At 33.2% G+C, this 19,344-nt stretch overlaps 1 protein-coding gene across 4 annotated transcripts in view; it reads right to left on the reverse strand.

The window, feature by feature from the left end:
* LOC106473569 (dual 3',5'-cyclic-AMP and -GMP phosphodiesterase 11A-like) overlaps nt 1-19,344 on the reverse strand; it is a 108,623-nt gene that overhangs the window by 33,989 nt on the left and 55,290 nt on the right. For all 4 annotated transcript variants that reach the window (XR_002614016.1, XM_022403048.1, XM_013934258.2 and 1 more), the window contains exons 8-17: nt 14,668-14,743; nt 14,308-14,375; nt 10,286-10,378; nt 8,480-8,530; nt 6,712-6,858; nt 5,862-5,969; nt 3,175-3,284; nt 2,949-3,039; nt 1,867-1,967; nt 1,466-1,607 (exon numbers count right to left, since the gene is read on the reverse strand). Coding sequence is in view for 3 of the 4 variants with exons in the window: in XM_022403048.1 (XP_022258756.1) it covers nt 1,466-1,607; nt 1,867-1,967; nt 2,949-3,039; nt 3,175-3,284; nt 5,862-5,969; nt 6,712-6,858; nt 8,480-8,530; nt 10,286-10,378; nt 14,308-14,375; nt 14,668-14,743 (987 nt within the window). In the remaining variant the exon portion in view is untranslated. The remainder of the gene's footprint in view (nt 1-1,465; nt 1,608-1,866; nt 1,968-2,948; nt 3,040-3,174; nt 3,285-5,861; nt 5,970-6,711; nt 6,859-8,479; nt 8,531-10,285; nt 10,379-14,307; nt 14,376-14,667; nt 14,744-19,344) is intronic.

A 19,344-nucleotide genomic window follows, 5' to 3' on the forward strand; every position in this document is an offset into this window, starting at 1 on the left:
AAAATAAACTAGTTTTATTTAAGAAATGACTTGTATCGTTAAAGTTTCTTCGGGAAGAATTTTTACGGAAAATTAACTAACGACAGAGACGTAACAGTATTTATGATACTCATTAAGTTCCTCGCTACAAGCTAAGCCTACATTATATTTTCATAAAGTTTTGTCAAATAATGAATTTCCCTACAGCCAGTACAGGTAAGTAATGCTTCAACCAGATCACACAAGATTAAAGGTTGAAACTCCATCTCCTTATTTAAAAAAATATAACATATTTCTTAAATTTATTTTTTATCTTACCTAATGACAAAAATGAATTCATAATATTTTGAAAGCAATTCAGTAATATAATAATAAGTACAACAAAGCATATCATATCATGAACACTTGAAACGTCTTTCTCTAAACGATCCCACTATTCATAAAGAGTTATAAAATCGATTTAAAGTACCATATATATTGTACAAATAAACTACTTACAAAACTTTGTTCTGCATATACCTAAAACAAAATCTTAGAAGACTAGAATTTATTTATATTTTCATAGTATCAGCATAACAGATGAAAGTATTATCGTTTTTTTGTGTAACGCTTCTTTCGCTCCACAAAATTATTTGAAAAAAAAAACAGTTTAATTGAAAATCCTATATTGAACATCCAAGTTGCTTAGATTAAACTTTCAGAAGCCAAACTGTTTTTTGTAATAAGTAAGTTTAAAATAATAATAATGGTTAATAATTACAATATTCGAACTTGGGTAAAACGTTTCTAATTGAGAGAAGATGCGACCAAGGTTGAGAAATGCCATTTTTTCTGTGGTCAATAAAATTCGAATTACAAAATGTGGATCTAATATCTAATTAAAGTATTAATACTGGTAGTAATTTAACAATTACGAAGCTAAAGAAAAAATGTTTTCAGTCTACTTTGTGCTGAAATAGCACATATTGGCATAACCTTAATAAACTTTTACATATGACGTAGTTGTTTGATAGTCCCCCATGAAATAGCAGTAAGTTTACAGACTTACAACACTAAAATCTGGGGTTTGTTATTATATAAAAAGTTAATTCTATATTGTAATGAAATAATTCCAAAGCAAGAAAAAAACGTTTAAATTAGGACAGCTTTCAAATTTTATTCTCCTCTTTTTTCACAAACACCTCAAATGTAACTGAATGAACGTGTACTAAAATATCAGACAAAATTAACTTGGAACTTATGTCCCGGCTAGATCTCAAAGGTTCCTACCCTTTTATAAATTAACCACGGTTAAAGTTATCTTGGAACTTATGACCCGGCTGGATCTCAAAGGCTCATACCTTTTTTTTTTAATTAACCACGGTCAAAGTTATTTTGGAACATATGACCCGGCTAGATCTCAAAGGCTTTCTTCTATTTCTTGAACTGACCGCGGTTAAAATTATCTTTTAACTTATGGCCCAGCTATAGCTCAAAAGGTTCTTACCTTTTGTTGAATCGGCCACGGTTTTGTACAGGCTCCCAGATCACAGGCTGTCATAAGCATACTCTTCAGAACTTCTCGGTGTTCCTCTTCTTCCCATCGATATTCCACGTTGTCAACCAGCGTGAAGAACCTGCTTCGAAGTCTGTCCAATTGAAATTGGAAAACAAATAAAAAATACTGATTATACCCTAACCGACGAGGAAGGTTAAAATACCTTATGTCTGGGGAACCTTAATTATTTGTATAAAGTTTGTGTAGATTGAAAAATTCCTACCGAATATAAGACCAAATTGCAAAAATAAGTACTAAGTTCAAGAATAAAGTAATAAAACAATTGAATGGTTTTAAACAACTGAAAGTAAGTAATGGCATTTATGGAAAGATTGTTATAAAAAACTAACTGAAAATATGTGGAGAGATCAGTGGCAAGGATGGCATTTTTCAGGATATTCATAACTCGGCTGTACTCATCAGGAGAGAGTGTGGCGAAAATGTTGTGACCCTGTAAAGGATAAATAGATCAAAATAAATGAAAATCTCCACAAGAACATTGATTATTAAGGGTCAATTATCATTGTATTCTTCAGCTAACGTTTCAAACTTAACACTACAAAATATTCATTTAAGGATTTAAAATGTAATTAGTCCCCCTCCCCATTAGCTCAGTGGTGAATCTGAGGGCCTTTGGAGCTAAAGACTGGGTTTCACTACTCGTGGTTGGCATAGCATAAATAGTCAATTGTGTAGCTTTGTGCTTAGCTACATATAATCAAAATGTATTTAGGGTAAAAAAAATTATCTGCTTGTTGCTTCTGAAGTGTTATTTTTTAAAAGAAACGAAATCCAAAACAAACATAAGAGAAAAGCAGATTATTTCAAAAAATAATAAATTCGATAAAAATCAAAGCCCTATTTCGAATATTTTTGTTCAGTTCTAGTTGAAATTATATTGACTTACAAACGTCTACTAAGTATTCTGCCAGTAGTTTTCTAGCTTTTAGATTCCCTTACAATTAAACACTGTCATTTTTCTTTCAAATAAACCTTTTAGGCACACAAGTTTAAATTTTATACTAAATGTTCTTAAAACTCTAGTAAATCGTTATATAAATTTAACTTTATTAATTCTCCCGGTGGGACAGCGGTTAGACTATGAACTTACAACGATAAAACCCGCGGTTCGATTCACGCGGTGGACACAGCAGATAGCCCAATGTGGCTTTGCTATTAAAACTTATTGTAACATTGTTTATTTGTTTGTAATTCAGCACAAAGCTACACAAAGGGCTATCCGTGCTCTGCCCACCACGAGTATCGAAACCCGGTTTCTAGCGTTGTAAGTCCACAGACATACCGCTGTGCCACTGGAGGGCTATTTAATTGTAAGCGCCATTCTTACACTGAAGTATATTTAGTGTATAACAAAGATCATGTGTTAACTGGGTGCTATTTGATAATCAGATAAGTTATACTAATGGCTTACTTCACTGGACAAAATCATAACAGCGTGGTTAAAGTGATGTTGTTCCATAGTAGCTTTATTCCCGTATAGCAGTGCCAATGCTGAGCCGCTTCTATGGAAGAAAAATAAGTGAACGGTAAGTGTCTGATGACAGTAAATCCTAATGTATTAGTCAACCTGCTATATAGGTAGTGAGAAATAAAGACGAAGGGGTAGACAACGGTGAGTGATTTATTATTACACTTACTTTTGTTGAAATGCATTATTTGTTCCTCTGTGATCAAGATCATGACACAGGCATCCCACCATCATCCCTAGGATTTCCAGATCCGCCAGGATAGAGTTTAGACCACAGTTCTGAAATAAAAGAGCACTTACATTATTCGAATACTCTGATATTAAAAAAAAAGTGCCTTTTTGTCTTCTCACCCATTTTCTACAGAAAAAAAAATTATGATCGTATCACTTGACAATGTATCCAAAATTATACAATATTTGGATTAAAATTATATATTAAAATTCAGAAACAAATTTGTTTATAAAAGGAAAATGTAAAGATCAACCATTGGTCGAAAGGTTAGCATATCCGGACTGTGAATACGACGATCCATAGTCCGCGATCCGATACCGCGAAAAACGTGCTCCGCATTTTGGAGCCTCGGGTGATGGTAAATTCTCACTATTCGATCAAACAAAGTAGCTCAAGAGTTGACAGTGGGTGCTGTTCACTAGCTGCCTTCCTTCCCTCTAGTGTATAAGTTCAAAATTAGGAACAACCACTTGCAGATAATCTTTATATAGTTTTGTGCGAAATTTCTTAAATAATCTTTAGGCCTATTTTTATATGTGTCTGTATATATGCATATATAGTTATAAATAGATAACTCTACAGATTCTTTCAGAGTAACATTGAACGTTTCTTTAATAAAAATGTAAATAATATAGAATAACCTTGTTATTAATAACTTTGAATGATACGAAAGTGATTTTGCTTTAGAGAAAGAGTAAAACAGTCTTTTAAAAGCCACATGACCTGTAATTTAATCATGAAATAGACTGAGAGAAAACCCCAACAAATTTAAAAATATAAACCATAAGAAAAAATACTTAAAGTATTTTGTGAAAATAATACAGAGTGTCCCAAAACTCGGTCACTATTGTAACATTGAGGAATTAACATTGCTGTTCGTATGATTTTGCGTATTTTATAGATAATACCACAGAGCATTGATGGAGGTTTGGATATGATCTAACTATTGGAAACCGACATTTGGAACACTCTTTATGAAATAACCTTTTTTTAAGTTACATATTTAGGAAATAAACGTTATTTTGGGTGGACATGATACTAACTCTCATGACAGTTTCACTAAATTAACCACAAACAATAAAACTAAAAATGAGTTGTTATTTTTATATTTTCTATTTGCAACACATCTAACACAAAAAAGTTAATTTGGAAAACCTATAAATAAACTAAGTTAAAATCATCGTTTGTTTGTTTGTAATTAAGCACAAAGCTACACAATGGACTATCTGTACTCTGCCCACCACGGGTATCGAAACCCGGATTCTAGAGTTGTAAGTCCGCAAACACACCGCTGTGCCACTGGGGGCAGTTACAATCACGAACAGTGTTTTATAAATTAGATTATTTTAAATGTCTTGAACCATCAACAACATAAAAGTAAGAGAAAGTGTGTAGGATATTTTAACTAAATAAACTATATTAAAATCATGAACAGTGTTTTAAAAACTAGATTAATTTAAATATCTGTAACTCTCAACAATATAAAAATAAGAGAAAGTTCGTGGGATATTTTAATTAAATAAACTATAACAAAATTTCGTTAAATATTTTCCTATACCGTGTCTTTATAAACCTATTACAACTCTGTTGCGAGATTGGTTCAATTTATATCTCAGATTGGACCTGACGATATTTTAGCTATTTTGTTCATATCTTGAAGAGTCTCATAAAATAGCAAGATGTAAGCATTACTTAGATCACAATGTCGACTGTTCGATATTTCCTTTCAGATCAAACATGACATGACGGATGTTTTCCTTTTCAGTGTTGAATAATCTGTCGTAAAAATTACGAAAAGTATTTTTACTTTTAAAATAAAAGTTGGACGAATGTTGGAGATTTTTTAATATCAAATCTTCTTGCATAAACTTCCTAATGTATGAACCAGGGAAACACGACACAGCAATAAAAACTTGGAAGTAGTCTTTCGTGAGTTAGGCCTAATACACTGTTACGTGACTGCACTTCATCAGCAAGTAAGGATATTTTATTTTTATTCGTCTTCCAGGAAATTTTATATTTAATGACTCGTGATATAGAACGGGCGTGGCCTTCTATTTAACTTGTTGAATTGCAGGTAATTGTGTTTAGGGTTAGAGACGTGACGCTGTTTAACACGCTACGTACTTTCAGCTGTGAGCGCGTTATAGAAGTGACAGTCAATCCAGTTATTTGGTTCAAAGAGACTCTGTGGTAGCGGGTACTACTAGCTAGCTGCTTTCCCTTTATTCAGTTGTTCAAAATTAGAAAAAACTGAACCCTAATGGTCTTCGACCTGGCCATTTAGGTTGAAACATTTCAATTTCGTATTGATGGTACGTCTTTAATTAATAAATATGTAACATTATAAAGGAAGATGCAGTTTTAGGAAATACTAATAGTTAATACACTTTACATACTCACGTTTGTAATTTTTAAAACTGATTTCTCAATAAAATGTCCTGTATTTAGGCCAACCACTTTTATTTAAAAAATATTAACATAAAATAAAATGGAATCATTGAATGATTTATACAATATTTACAAACTTTTATTGGTTGTTGAATTAACGAGGAAGTTTTAAAGTAGCAGAAACCTTTGGGTATATACAAGAAATCTATTGCCTTGAATACATAATAACATACCATAAGGATTGCAAACATGACTTGGGCAACATTAAACGCGTGCCGCCAGTTGTGGTACGAAATATTTCTGTAGTTTTTTCTCACTGTCGTCAGAAATAGACAAAGTACCTAGCAAGAAACAACAAAAGAATTGTTGAATGTAAATATGGACATTTATTATCATAAGATTAAAAAATATTAACATAAAATAAAATGGAATCATTGAATGATTTATACAATATTTACAAACTTTTATTGGTTGTTGAATTAACGAGGAAGTTTTAAAGTAGTTTTAATCTAAAAAGAATTGTTGAATGTAAAGATGAACATTTATTATCGTAAGATTAAAACGTAAAACTGAATTAAGAAAGTTTGATAATCTGAAATAATGGAAAAAAAGTAACACACCCATATAGTTTCGGATTTTTTATTATTATTGTAAGATCAAAAATAACCGAATGTTCTATGAATGTAAATTTTAAAAAATACCACTGTACAAAATTTTAGACGTTTAAGTATCAATTTTCATACATCCAGAGAAGTTTAGTGTTTCCTTCCAAAGAAGTTCTAAAATGAAAAAAAAATAGCGATTTCTTGTTTTCGAAAAAGGATTTTTAAATAAAATAAAAACTAATCTATTTATTCATTTTAGTGTAATTTACCTTTGGAATAACACCTACGTATTATAAGTTCTATGTTGGTAATCATCTCTTAGCAACAGTTAATACCTCTGTCTAGTTCAATTACATTCTTTGCTGTAAGATACCTGCAACATTTGATATAAATGTAAATTAGTTGAGAACCTAATCTGATACGTGATTTTACATTACGTAACTATAATCATTTTAGTAGGATAACAAAAGTTATTTACAGTCTCATCAATCTTGAAACGTGACAAGAGCCCTAAATCCCGGAACATCTGGATAGATGCTATTATCATTTCATCTGATGTCAAAGAGAAGTCGTCAAACTTCAAACTCGTCAGCTGCAAAACTTTGGCTTCCGAAAGATGGCGACTCTGGGAAGTATTGAAATAATATTCTTGTCAAAATTAACTGAGTAATGCGAAAAATAACGTTTTACAGTATGATGTATTTATAAGCACTTGAAAACAAATCTTTACTTAAAACACAAGCTAAATATGCGATGGTAACAGAATCCAACGTTTCGACAATTGTTATCTAACGATCACAAAAGATTCTTTGCTCATAAGTTTTATTTTTAGATTGGCCTCAAAGTTATAACAGTTACGGAGAAGGTATCAGGAAAGCAGCTGAAACTATTTTATTTAAAAATCGTTACCTGTCTTAAGATATATTAGTTTTTACCAAAACATCATGGTCACGTAAATTAAAAACTTAGACTCCTAATCTCAAGAGAAGACCATTACGTAAACACGATTTAATATTTTTTGACGCTTTTCTACAAGTATGTTTTATATCAATGACGACATTGCATATATTTTTTACACTGCATACGCATGTGTCACTCGAATCTAAATTAATGGTATATGCGATTAGAAATTGCAGTAAAAAATATTAAATGTTACTATTTTTCATTAGATTAATAGTAAAATACGCTAATGATTTTCGAATACCCTAGCGCAGACATCTGTCAAATGTAAGATTTATATGATATTAGCTCAAAAGCTACAAAAACATTAGAATATATCTAAATGGTTAGATATCTGTTTTTTTTCTAACATAACCAGATTTCTATTAATTGTGGGGCTCCTTATCTTTCTTTCGAAAGTAGGTCCTGAAATTTTTGTATAAGTTCACGAACTGCAGGCGTTAACTGACTCTAAAATTTTTATATTTATTGAGTTGTATGTTTGCTAGATCTGTCTTTCTACGTAACTCCTGTGTATCTCATAACGTTTTAAGAACTACCTGAATTTAATAACCTTGGCACCTACCTCTACCTTTACAGGTAACTTGTTCACAACTGCACCTAACACATAAAGATGCAAATGAGTCGTCGCCGGTGGGAGAGCGGTAAGTCTACGAACTTACAACGCTAAAATCCGGGGTTCGATTACCCGCGGTAGACACAGCAGATAGATAGCGCAATGTGGCTTTGCTCTAAAACAAACAAACAACCAAAAAACGACTCCGTTTCTAGTATAAGATAATAATAAAAGCACTGGTTTAATGTTATTCATGCCTATCTTGTCTGAAAGTCGTCTAATTTTCAAGGAAAAACATTGTCTATGTCGGATTTGAAACTTCTTTCTCGACAAACATAATAGGTGACAGGTGGCAGTCAATTTGGGCCACTTGTATGACAACTGATTTCCCTTCGTGTTTAGCACTTGGTCTGCAGCTGTTAGATCATCTATTTAGTGACCAGAGAGATACACCAGAGCCATCTACAGTCTTAAAATCGTCAAACAAGTCTCATAAATGTCAGTATATAAATTAAAAACCACGATTTTGACGGTGTTTGACATACGTATTAGATATTAAACTTGTAACTCGTATAAAGACTTTTAAGTTCATGCTGTAATACCACATTGTTTCTAAACACTTCTGGCTTTTTATGAAACCCGTACACTCTAAAATACGGAGAGAGTGTAGAAATATTGTCACGAAAGTAAAAATATTGTAGCAAGCAGAAAAAGAAAAAGAGTAACTTACTAGAAGTTTCTTGATATCTTTTGGAGCTGCTGTAGCATGATACGAAATCACCTGAAACAATATAATGGATGGTGTTATCTACAGGCGAGAAGACAGACGCGCAGACATTCTGCTTACCTTTTAAACGCACGTGAATTCAAATTCTTAATTTACGGTCATCATTGAGTTAATAAATTCTTGCTTACTTAAGTTAGTTGTGAAAATAACTCGTCAAAGTGTCATATTACGAATCTAATCATGGTTTGAAAACTGGATCTTGAAAAAAGGTTCACTTTCATTCCTTTGATAAGTAAATGTTGGTTACGTCATAGTTTGCAATTATAATTTACATTATTATTTTAAATAGTTTGCCACGAATAAAAATATTTATACATTTTGTAAAATATCTAATTGCATGAAGTTATATCAAATACATCATACACAATAATTTTAGATGGCTTTTTCTATTATTATCATTATTTTATATTATTTATTTATTTGAATAGCGTACTCATTACTCTTGCTACAACAACTTTGAAATTCCCTCTTATGTATCAGCAGTATATCTGAGGACTTCTAAAGCTAAAACCCAGGGTTCGATACCCGTGGTTGGCACAGCACAGATAGCTTATTGTGTAGCTGTCTGCTTAACTATAATCAAACAACGTTGAACTAGAACACCTGAAAAGCAAGTTTAACTGCATACTAGACAAGTCGTGACCCATTGGGTCACCCACTATTCAAAGGTTATGAAGAATTCAAGCTAATTTCAATCTTGCACCGAAATGAAAGTTTATTTTGAGATAATTTAATTAAATATTACAATTCATTCATGTTATTCATAATTCAAGAAAATATATTTGATTGTTGATCGGGAGTAAAAGTAAAGACCATTTCATTTTTCAAAAAAGTGAAGTCAGAGTTTTCATGTATTGTGATGAATTAGTTCATTATGTTGTCTTCTTTCCTCTTAAACCTTCTACAAATAAGAAACAATAACACTTTATTTGTTCTTCGTATTACCTACCAGAACCAAGGCACATTATTGAGAAATTCTTCGAGATCTTGTTTTGTCATCTTACGTCTTTTAATGAAGATGGGAACATTGACAGGGAAATAATATAATAGCCAATGCTCGGCGAGAGGTTTTCGTTTATAAAATTTTGTTGTTGTTCTCGACTTGATTTTTATTTTATTACCTTGTCTCCATAGTTACCATTTGCAAATAGTCAGTAATATTGTACGTCCATTTTATTGTTGTTCTTTCTACGCGCCGTTATAACACATTTTCATCTCATCATTTAATTTCTGTTGTGCATATATTGTTGTATAGATGATAATTTAAAGTGATTCATCAGGTGGAAAACGAATAGATAGATAGATAAACCGATATGTGACGCCATCTAGTGTACCTAAATTCATCTAGAAAATTTTCATTAAAGCGACCCGAAAAACTGGGCTAACTCGGTAACCCGTGGCCCGATTTTAACGAAACTTGTTTTATTCTGTTTCTATTCTCATTTCATCACAAATATGGTGGTATTGTGCGCCGTTTTTACTGTATTTAATTACAGACAAGCACACAAACAAACAATCTCAGAGTTTTAGTAGTATATAGATAAATATACAAGTTTTCTATATTTGTACTCTGATTCATGATATTGTTGTTACTAATATAATGAATAAATGTAACTCTATGTAGTTTGAGTAATCGACATTATTATTTTTGTTATTTTATCTCTTACTAATATGTTTATAGTATAAGCAAACTAAACGTTCTGTTGTATTTCGTCAACCTAATTACTATCGATCTATCAATAAACTTACCTCAATTGCTACTTTCTGGCGAGCCATAGCTTTCTCCAGTTCACTGTACATCAACGTATTGTTGATTCCAAGTCCACAAAATAACGTGAAAGCCTAGAAGGGAAGATTAAGAGGATTTGAAAGGAGATACTAAACAACTTAGTATTTTTGTTCAATAAATTTTATATTGAAGAAATGACACGACACTACTTGAGTGAACTATTTGCATGAAAACATGAACTGTAACATTCGAGTACGGTCTCTCATCTTGTAATCAGTCCTGCCCTTAAGCACGAGCCACTGTTTGGGGCCTCGCACCGACGATTCAAATACAACCCTTGAAATTATAACGTATTCATTAGTTTCAACTCTCGCAAAAGTGCAACAAAATGTTTAACCATTTAAAATAACAGTAAGATACTTGATTTAAAACCCGATCTTTGTTCAATTCCCTTTAAACTACCGGCTAGCGCACAGCCTGTTAGTGGACTGTGTAATGTGGTTAAGTTATTGCTGTGGGGATTGCTAAGATCGTGGCTGTTTATATTTAGAAACACTTCGTTCGAAATATACATTTATTTTGTCCTTATTAGAACCCTGGTGTGATATAACTGATTTTGCTTTAAAAAAGGAATATAAATTCAAAAAACTCGACATTCGGTTTCATTTCAAAATATTTTCGGTACTAAAAATAAAACTTGAAATAAACGTGCATGAGAAACAGTCACTATGTTAGCAACGTACATTAAACATACTGTGATCGAGAATACCAAACATACGCTTGTAAGTTATAAAGCAAATTAAAGCATGACTCTTAATCATGAGACTAAGCTCATTACCAAAACACAGTACTTCCTGGCAGTTGTAACCAATATAAACTCGAATCACATGCTCAATTGTGTCCCTTAGCAATTGTTGTAGAGTAAATTAATACCTGTTGTGTCATCATTGTACATCATCTCACGTATATAAATATTATTTTCTGATGAATTAATTCAGTTTTATGAATTAATAATTAATTATTCAATGAACAAGCTGTAATTTATCTCTATAAATACCTATCTGTCTGACCTTGTATATGTATATATCACAAATACATTTATAGACGATTTGTCTGAGGGCTTATATCGATAATAATCGAATTCCAGAACACGCGGATGACAGAGAATAGATAGGCCATGAGTAAAAGTTTACCACGCCGCCTTGAACATGTTTTGGAAGTTAATAACGTAGAAAAATGGTTGATACGACAATCAGACTTAATCATGCAACAGTTTGTCACAAATCAATCATTTAAAGTTTTGAACTTCTTTGGATTAAATTTCCTCCCCTGGTGGCTCAGCGGTAAGTTTGAGGGTTAATAACGATAAAATTCTGGGTTCCATATCCGTGGTATTACTTGTGTAATTTTGGGCTTAAAACCAAACAAGCAAACCATCTTAAGATAAGATTGTTACATATCATGTCACGTGACCTTCAAGATGAGACTTACATATTCTGTCACGTGACCTTTAAGATGAGATCACGTGACAGGATATGTAACAATCCTGTCTTGAAGGCCATAGGACAGAATGTGTAACAACTTCATTTTGAAGGTCACGTGATAGGATATGTAACAATCAATATAGTAAAGTGTTACTTTTCACACAATTTTAATATAGTAAAGTGCTACTTTTCACACAATTTTAATATAGTAAAGTGTTACTTTTCACACATGTTCTAAGGAAAATAACTTTAGAAACGTTGGATAATTGTACTGATAATAGGCGCATCGTTATGTAATATAATTATTCTTGAGGTTTTTGTCGTTTTAGCGCAAAGCTTAACAATGGGTTATCTGCGCTCTGTCAACCGCGGGGAATCGAACCCGGATTTTAGCTTTGTAAGTCCTTAAACTTGCCGCTGATCCATCGAGGGAACTACTTTTTTTATAGAAAACGTAATCTCGTTTGTAAAGAGGAACATTAATTCAAACTAAAAACAGGATCAAAATAAAATTATAGGAACACGGCACTTGTGTCAAATATATTCATTAAAAACTCAGTTAAAATAACGATTAAAAGTATACAATACTTTAAAAAGTGTTGAAGATAGATGATTTAAGTGTCAATTTAAGTGTTGACGCCTTCAACACTTAAATTATTGTGTTCTTTTAACAGAGTTTTTTTTAATAAATTTCAAATTATTATATAAATTCAGAAACAAGGTTCTTTATTTTGCCTTAGTGGGCCAGGTATGGCCTAGTTGTTCTCGGGCTGTGGATCCAAGGGTTCATAGTAGGCACTCCGTTGCCGTAGAAACGCACTCCGCACTTTTGGCCGTGGATGGGCTATAAGAGTTACTATTATATCTCATTATTCTGTCAGGTAAGAGTAACTCCAAAGTTGAGGGTGGGTATTATTGACTACCTACCTTCCCTCTAGTCTCATCTTGAAGGTGATGTGACAGGATATGTAAGAATCTCTTCTTCAAGACCACATGATAGAATGTGTAACAATCTCATTTTGAAGGCCACGTGATAGGATATGTAACAATCTTATCTTGAAGGTCAAGTGACAGGATAGATAACAATCTCATCTTCAAAAAATTGTGTGAAAAGTAACACTTTACTATATTAAAATTGTGTGAAAAGTAGCACTTTACTATATTAAAATTGTATGAAAAATAACACTTTACTATATTAAAATTGTGTGAAAAGTAACACTTTACAATATTAAAAAGAAAAAACGACCGTCTTCATGCTACAAAGTAATCCGGCAAAACAAACTTTATTATTATTTTTTTTTTTTTATAGAACGGAAATTAACAACTAAAAAAAGTAGGTTTATTCTTCTTTCTCAAATCCTTCTCAGGAAAGAAGTTTGTTATTAGAATTCAGTAGTTGTTATTTTCTTAACAGGCACTCGATGTTATTTTAGCGTTATAAATGTGTGCCTGCGATATTTTCTTTTAAATTAGAAATATTCTTGTTTTTTTGTTGTTGTTTAATTTGATTAAACTCGACACGCTTTTAGACTATCCTCTGAGAGAAATTGGCCCTAGTCGTTAAAACAAAACACGGAACTGCGCACCACGAAAGGGAAAGGAACAAGTTAACTGGATTATATATCACCAATAAACATAGACGTGGGATCAAATAATCGAATTTAATGAGATTGCCATATATATACTAAAAATGGACTTGATTTTAAATGAGAGACTGTCATAATTTTAGACATTTCATTTTTTCTCGATTTTCAAGTTCCACTAGTTTCACATAGTTCTTTATGTCTTCTAACATTCAACTGATTTACGAAACCAGTTTCTTCAAGAACACAAAATTTCATTTCTTTGAAGTAGCCAGGGCGTGGCCTAATATTAGAATGCCTGGACTGTAAATCTGGGGATCCATGGTTCGCGTCCCGTTGTTGTAAAAACGCGCTCCGCACGTTAAGGCTGTATGTACGCTATAAGAGTAATTGTCGAATCCCATTATTCGAGCAGATAACAGTAGCCAAAGAGTTGTCGGTGGGTTTTCTTAATTAGCTGCCTTCTCTCTAGTCTATCAATTCAGAATCAGAGACAGCTATGTACAGATACCGAGGTAGCCCTTGTGTAGCTTTCCGTGAAATTGGGAAACAAACGAATAAACTGAAGTAATCTTTATAGCACACACACACACATACACTCACAATACTTTAATTTATAACTCACAAAATAACTCTTGATATTATGTTTTACATTTAAAAAATCAAATAATTTCCAATAGGTTTGTTTGTTTGTTTGTAATTAAGCACAAAGCTATACAATGGGCTATCTGTGCTATGCTCACCAAGGGTATCGAAACCCGGATTCTAGCGTTGTAAGTCCGCTGTGCCACTGGAGGGGGGGGCATTTCCAATAGGATCTTTTCCTTAAGTCATAACATTAATAAAACATTACAGCTAATTGGTAAGAACGTGAAACAAATGGATTTTAAATTGGTTAAGACAATAAAACCTTCATAAAACTCTAAAGTATGATTCATTAAAATATTCAACTCATATTTAAAATTAATTTCTTACCTTGAAAAGTTGTTCGTCATTTTCATCGAAAACAAGACCATCAGTTCGGTTGATTATCGTAGCGACCCCTGTATATCCAAATAATATACCAAGCTAGGTTACGCTTCCAAGTAAATATACACTGCGATATGGTGTCACAACTTTGAATAAATTTTTGTTGACCATTTAATTCAAACTATTTTGATTTAATATTTCTTTTATATAAATCTAACAAAAAATACTGTTTGACGCCATGGAATGCTGATGTTTTTAACTAAAGTTGTGATATTGTATAAATTAAATATTTTCTGAAATTCTAAGAACAGATAATTATCACAAAATCATCTAAAATAACCTGAAAATTACGGACCACGTGCATACCTATAATCTTGTAATCCCTGTCTCTGATTGGCATGCACAAGAGTGACCGGATGTAACGACCAGATCCCTCAGGTATCTGGATAAGGATTCGACATATGCAGGATTGTATAAAATAAAAAAGATAAAATGAATTTCAGTTACTACTTTCAATAACTTAAACGTATACTTTTCGTTATAATACGTCATCTATGGTCAAGTGTTTTATACTCTGTTGTTTCTGTTCGTCAGATTAATATTAACTTTGAACAAAGCAAGTCACTTACATAGATCACAACTAAAAATATGTACCTAGTAATTAACATTGGTGATTAATATCATTATTAGGATGCGTTGTTTCATCAGTTAACGCTATTAACGGTATTTTCGACCGTAAACCCAATAATATCTTATGAGGATCAACCAACCCAGGAGGCTTAGGTTAGTCCTAAATCCACATGCTAAGCTAACAATGCAGAATGATCATTATAACAAAATAACTAACAAACAATTAAATTAGAGATAATACAAAATAAAAGCAGACATGTTAAATGTTCTAAATAACACTGTGTCACTGCACTGTGGAAAAATTATCACTTTTCCAGGTCGATGTCCAAGTAAAAAATCCCATACCATCGTAAAAGTTATACTTAGCTTGGCAAGCTTAGTTGATCTAGAATATTTCTAAATCAATAAGCTATACTGAAAATCTGAAATTGTCTTAATTAGAAAACAAAATAACAGTAAAAATAAAAAATAATTATATGAAATGTAATAACCAATACTGCTAATAAAAGTAACATAAAGAATAAGGTATAACTAACTTACCGATGTTGCTGTAAAATAAATGTTTTTTTTTTTTCATAAAATCTGTTAAAGATTGTATGGTAGTGGACTGTGAAAAGAAAAGACCAAGCCACGATATTCTGCTCAATGTAGTCCGTACTTTTAGCTGTATGAGTGTCACAAATATGGCAGTGTTGTCGTTGTTTTTTTTAGTGTAAAGCCACACAATGAGCTGTCTGCACTCTGCCCAACACGAGGAATCGAACCTCGGATTTTTGCGTTACTAGTCCTTAAACTTACCACTGATTCACCGGGGGACATATGGCAATGAATCCTGCTATTCGTTTAAGAGTGGCCGCGTAGGTGGGAGGTATTGGTAACTTATTTCCCTTCTCTGGTCAGTAGTTCTAAATTAGGCATGACTTTGCCGCAACCTTGAAGTGTCTACACTGATGGTTCAGTCTGTGTGACGCATAAAGAGCCATTCAAATTGAATATACCAAAACACACCAAAAACCGAATACACAAACTCTTAAACATAACAATTCTGATGTTTGATTTGGGGTTTAAGATTGTTAGAAGCGCGGATTGGCCATGTAATGGAGAGGATTTCGGAGCTGACGAGCCTGGTTCGAATTCGTGCGATACCACAAAATATTCTCTGCACTTTAAGCTATGAGTGCATTATAAGTGTGACAGTTAATCCTATAAGGTGGATGATGGATGTTAGTGTGCTGTTGACTGGCTGATTTCCCTTTTGTCAGTAACTTACAATTAGAGGCGACGGCTCATAGCCTTAATAGCTTTGCCATAAATATAAATTACAATACAAATAGAGTTGTCGTTAATTATATTGACTAGCTATCTTCCCTCTAGTCTATCAGTTCAAACTTAGGGACGGCTGTACGTAGGTAAATGTTGTGTGAAAGCAAACAACCAAACCGTTCCTTTGGTTAGTACTTCAACATTAAAGATTGTCGCTTAGCAGAGCCTGGTGGTTAGGGCGTACAACTCACTATCTGCAAGTGTGAGTTGCAGATTCGAATCTCGTCACCGAACATGTTCGCCCTTCCAGTCCTGGGGGCGTTATAACGTGACGATCAATCCCACCATTCGTTGGTAAAAGAGTAGCCCACAAGTTGGTGGTGGGTGATGTTGACTAGCTGCCTTCCTTCCAAAGATAAGGACGGCTATCGCAGACAGCCCTCGAGTAGCTTTGTGCGAAGCTCCGCAAACAAACAAAACAAATTATATATTGTTACGTATCCTAGGGGTTGCGTATAAGGTAGCGCTCAAGTTAAAAAACCTCTAATTTTATTCGTTTTAATTGTTCTATGTTAGTGTTTGTTCATATTAGTAATTTGAACTTTAAACGAGAAAAATGTTTGTTACTAACAATATTAAAATGCAAGCGTACAAAATTCTGCTCTGTAAAAACAAATCAATTGATAAATTATTTACATTTTCTTATCCTCCCTCATGCAATTTACGCTCATAAAAAGTTCTAACTGGAAGGAAATGTTGTTTTCCGTAGGGATTACCAATAATGAAGATGAAAACAAAAATCTAAAAATCGAATGTGTTCTCCATTGGAAATGATCGAGTTGTCAGCTCAATAGCTAACATTATCAAGCTAGTTTAGCATCTAGAAATGCCATTCTCCTCCGTATATCTGTTCTCTTCCTTGTCAAGAGAAATCGTCAACGCTCCAGTGCAATCCGCTCAGGAATAAAACGCCCTCTGAGAAGGCAGCACGGAGTGGAAATCCCACCTAACGAGATACTGCAGCTAATGTTCAGAGGTATCTTGAAATTTTAAAAGAAGGAATGTTTAGACGTATGAAAGGGCTCCGTAAATGTATGAAAGGGCGCCTTCTCTTTTAATTATAATAACCGTATTTATTATGATCATAATACGGTTATTTAGAGAAGAAGGGATATTCCATACTTCGCGAGCACTCTGGCTCTTCTATCTCTGAAACCCAACACGATAATGATGATCATGGAGGTGGTAATTGATTCTGTTACAACTTTCAAACGCAAATCGATTCCTAGACGTTACTGAAACCTTTACCACATTTATTTCAAGGGTCCCCCGGTGGAACAGCGGTAAGTCTATGGACTTGCAACGCTAAAATACGGGGTTTGATTCTCCGCGGTGGACGTAGCAGATATCTTAATGTGGCTTTGCTACTAAAACAAATTATTTCAAGTATGTTATTAATATTTCAATAAAATAGGTCTAATTAGCCCTTTCGTTGATTTGGCTTACAGATTCAGTGCCATGTAACATTTTTCACAATATTCGAAGATATTAACCTCATTATTTCTTAAACTATAAAACTAGATTTTCATTATACAGAAAGAACAAAAAAATGTCTTTCCTACCTTCCAAGATGCGTTAGATTGTTCGGAAAGTTATTTTAAACTAAATGTAGTAAAAAAAAAACCTATCAACTGGGAGAGCAAGCAACTTAAGGTCTGAAGAACCAAACAAATACTTAAATATAGTTAGATTTTTCTTGTATACGGTTTTATAGAATTGGCTAAAAAATCAATAAGCATTCATTTTCCTTCGCCTCCTGATGAATTATATAGAATGCTAGTGGAAAGCTACTGCATTCAGCTTCTACTTATACGACTTCCACGACATCATAATATAAAACTAACACATTCCTGTAATTTATATAAGATATTAGAAAATAAGGTTAGCTAACGTAGACGTCTGCTACTCATTTCAATGACTTACACGAGATAATGATGAAAGCTATCTAGTGCATTCTTCTTCAACTTATTTTTAAATTTAATATAGGATAAGAATATAAAACTAGCGCAGATAATTTGTATTTTACTTTACTTGTTAAACAGGATAACTGTAAGATGGTAATAAAAAGCGCATGTCTCCGGATTTTCATGATTTATTCACAGAAAAACTTCTTCCAAGACCAGCATTCACCTTTTACGTATCGATACATTGCTAGTAAATGTTGTATCTAAAGTAGTATTTGTTCCATCTTTTGGCCTTCGCTTCTCATTAGATTGTTTGTTTGTTTTTGAATTTCGCGCAAAGCTACAAGAGGGCTATCTGCGCTAGCCGTCCCTAATTTAGCAGTGTAAGACTAGAGGGAAGACAGCTAGTCCTCATCACCCACCGCCAACTCTTGGGCTACTCTTTTACCAACGAATAGTGGGATTGATCGTCACATTATAACGCCCCCACGGCTGAAAGGGCGAGCATGTTTGTTGGGACGGGGATTCGAACTCACGACCCGCAGATTGCGAGTCGAGTGCCCTAACCACCTGGCCATGCCGGGTCATGAAATTTATCCCTCTCACTGTAGCTGAATCTACGGCCAAGATATTTTTATACATAGTTTATGCAATTTAATGTTAAAAAAATATTGCCATCGATTCACTAAAAACTGATTTGGTTAGTAAAATTTCAAAGAGATGGACAAAATATCAAACTGTTTAACATAGAAATTTCCATAGAAAGGTATAAACGCGAAATACTATACTAATATGTCACTCCGATCATTTGTAATGAACATTCAGAGACCAGAACATGTACTTTCTTACACTCTAGACACAACATTTACAAGCAAAAACTACTCTAGGATCTACCATAGACTTAACAAATAGAAACCGAAACATTTTACTTCCCTAGAATACGCCAGTAAGTTAAAAATTAGAAACGTAAATGTTTTACTCCTCTAGGACTTGTCATAGATTTAAATCATAGAAACCGAAACATTTTACTTCCCTAGAATACGCCCAGTAAGTTAAAAATTAGAAACGTAAATGTTTTACTCCTCTAGGACCTGTCATAGACTTAAATCATAGAAACCGAAACATTTTACTTCGCCAGAATACGTCAGTAAGTTAAAAATTAGAAACGTAAATGTTTTACTCCTCT

This window comes from Limulus polyphemus, unplaced genomic scaffold, assembly GCF_000517525.1.
Source record: "Limulus polyphemus unplaced genomic scaffold, Limulus_polyphemus-2.1.2 Scaffold131, whole genome shotgun sequence".
NCBI classification, from domain to species: domain Eukaryota; kingdom Metazoa; phylum Arthropoda; class Merostomata; order Xiphosura; family Limulidae; genus Limulus; species Limulus polyphemus.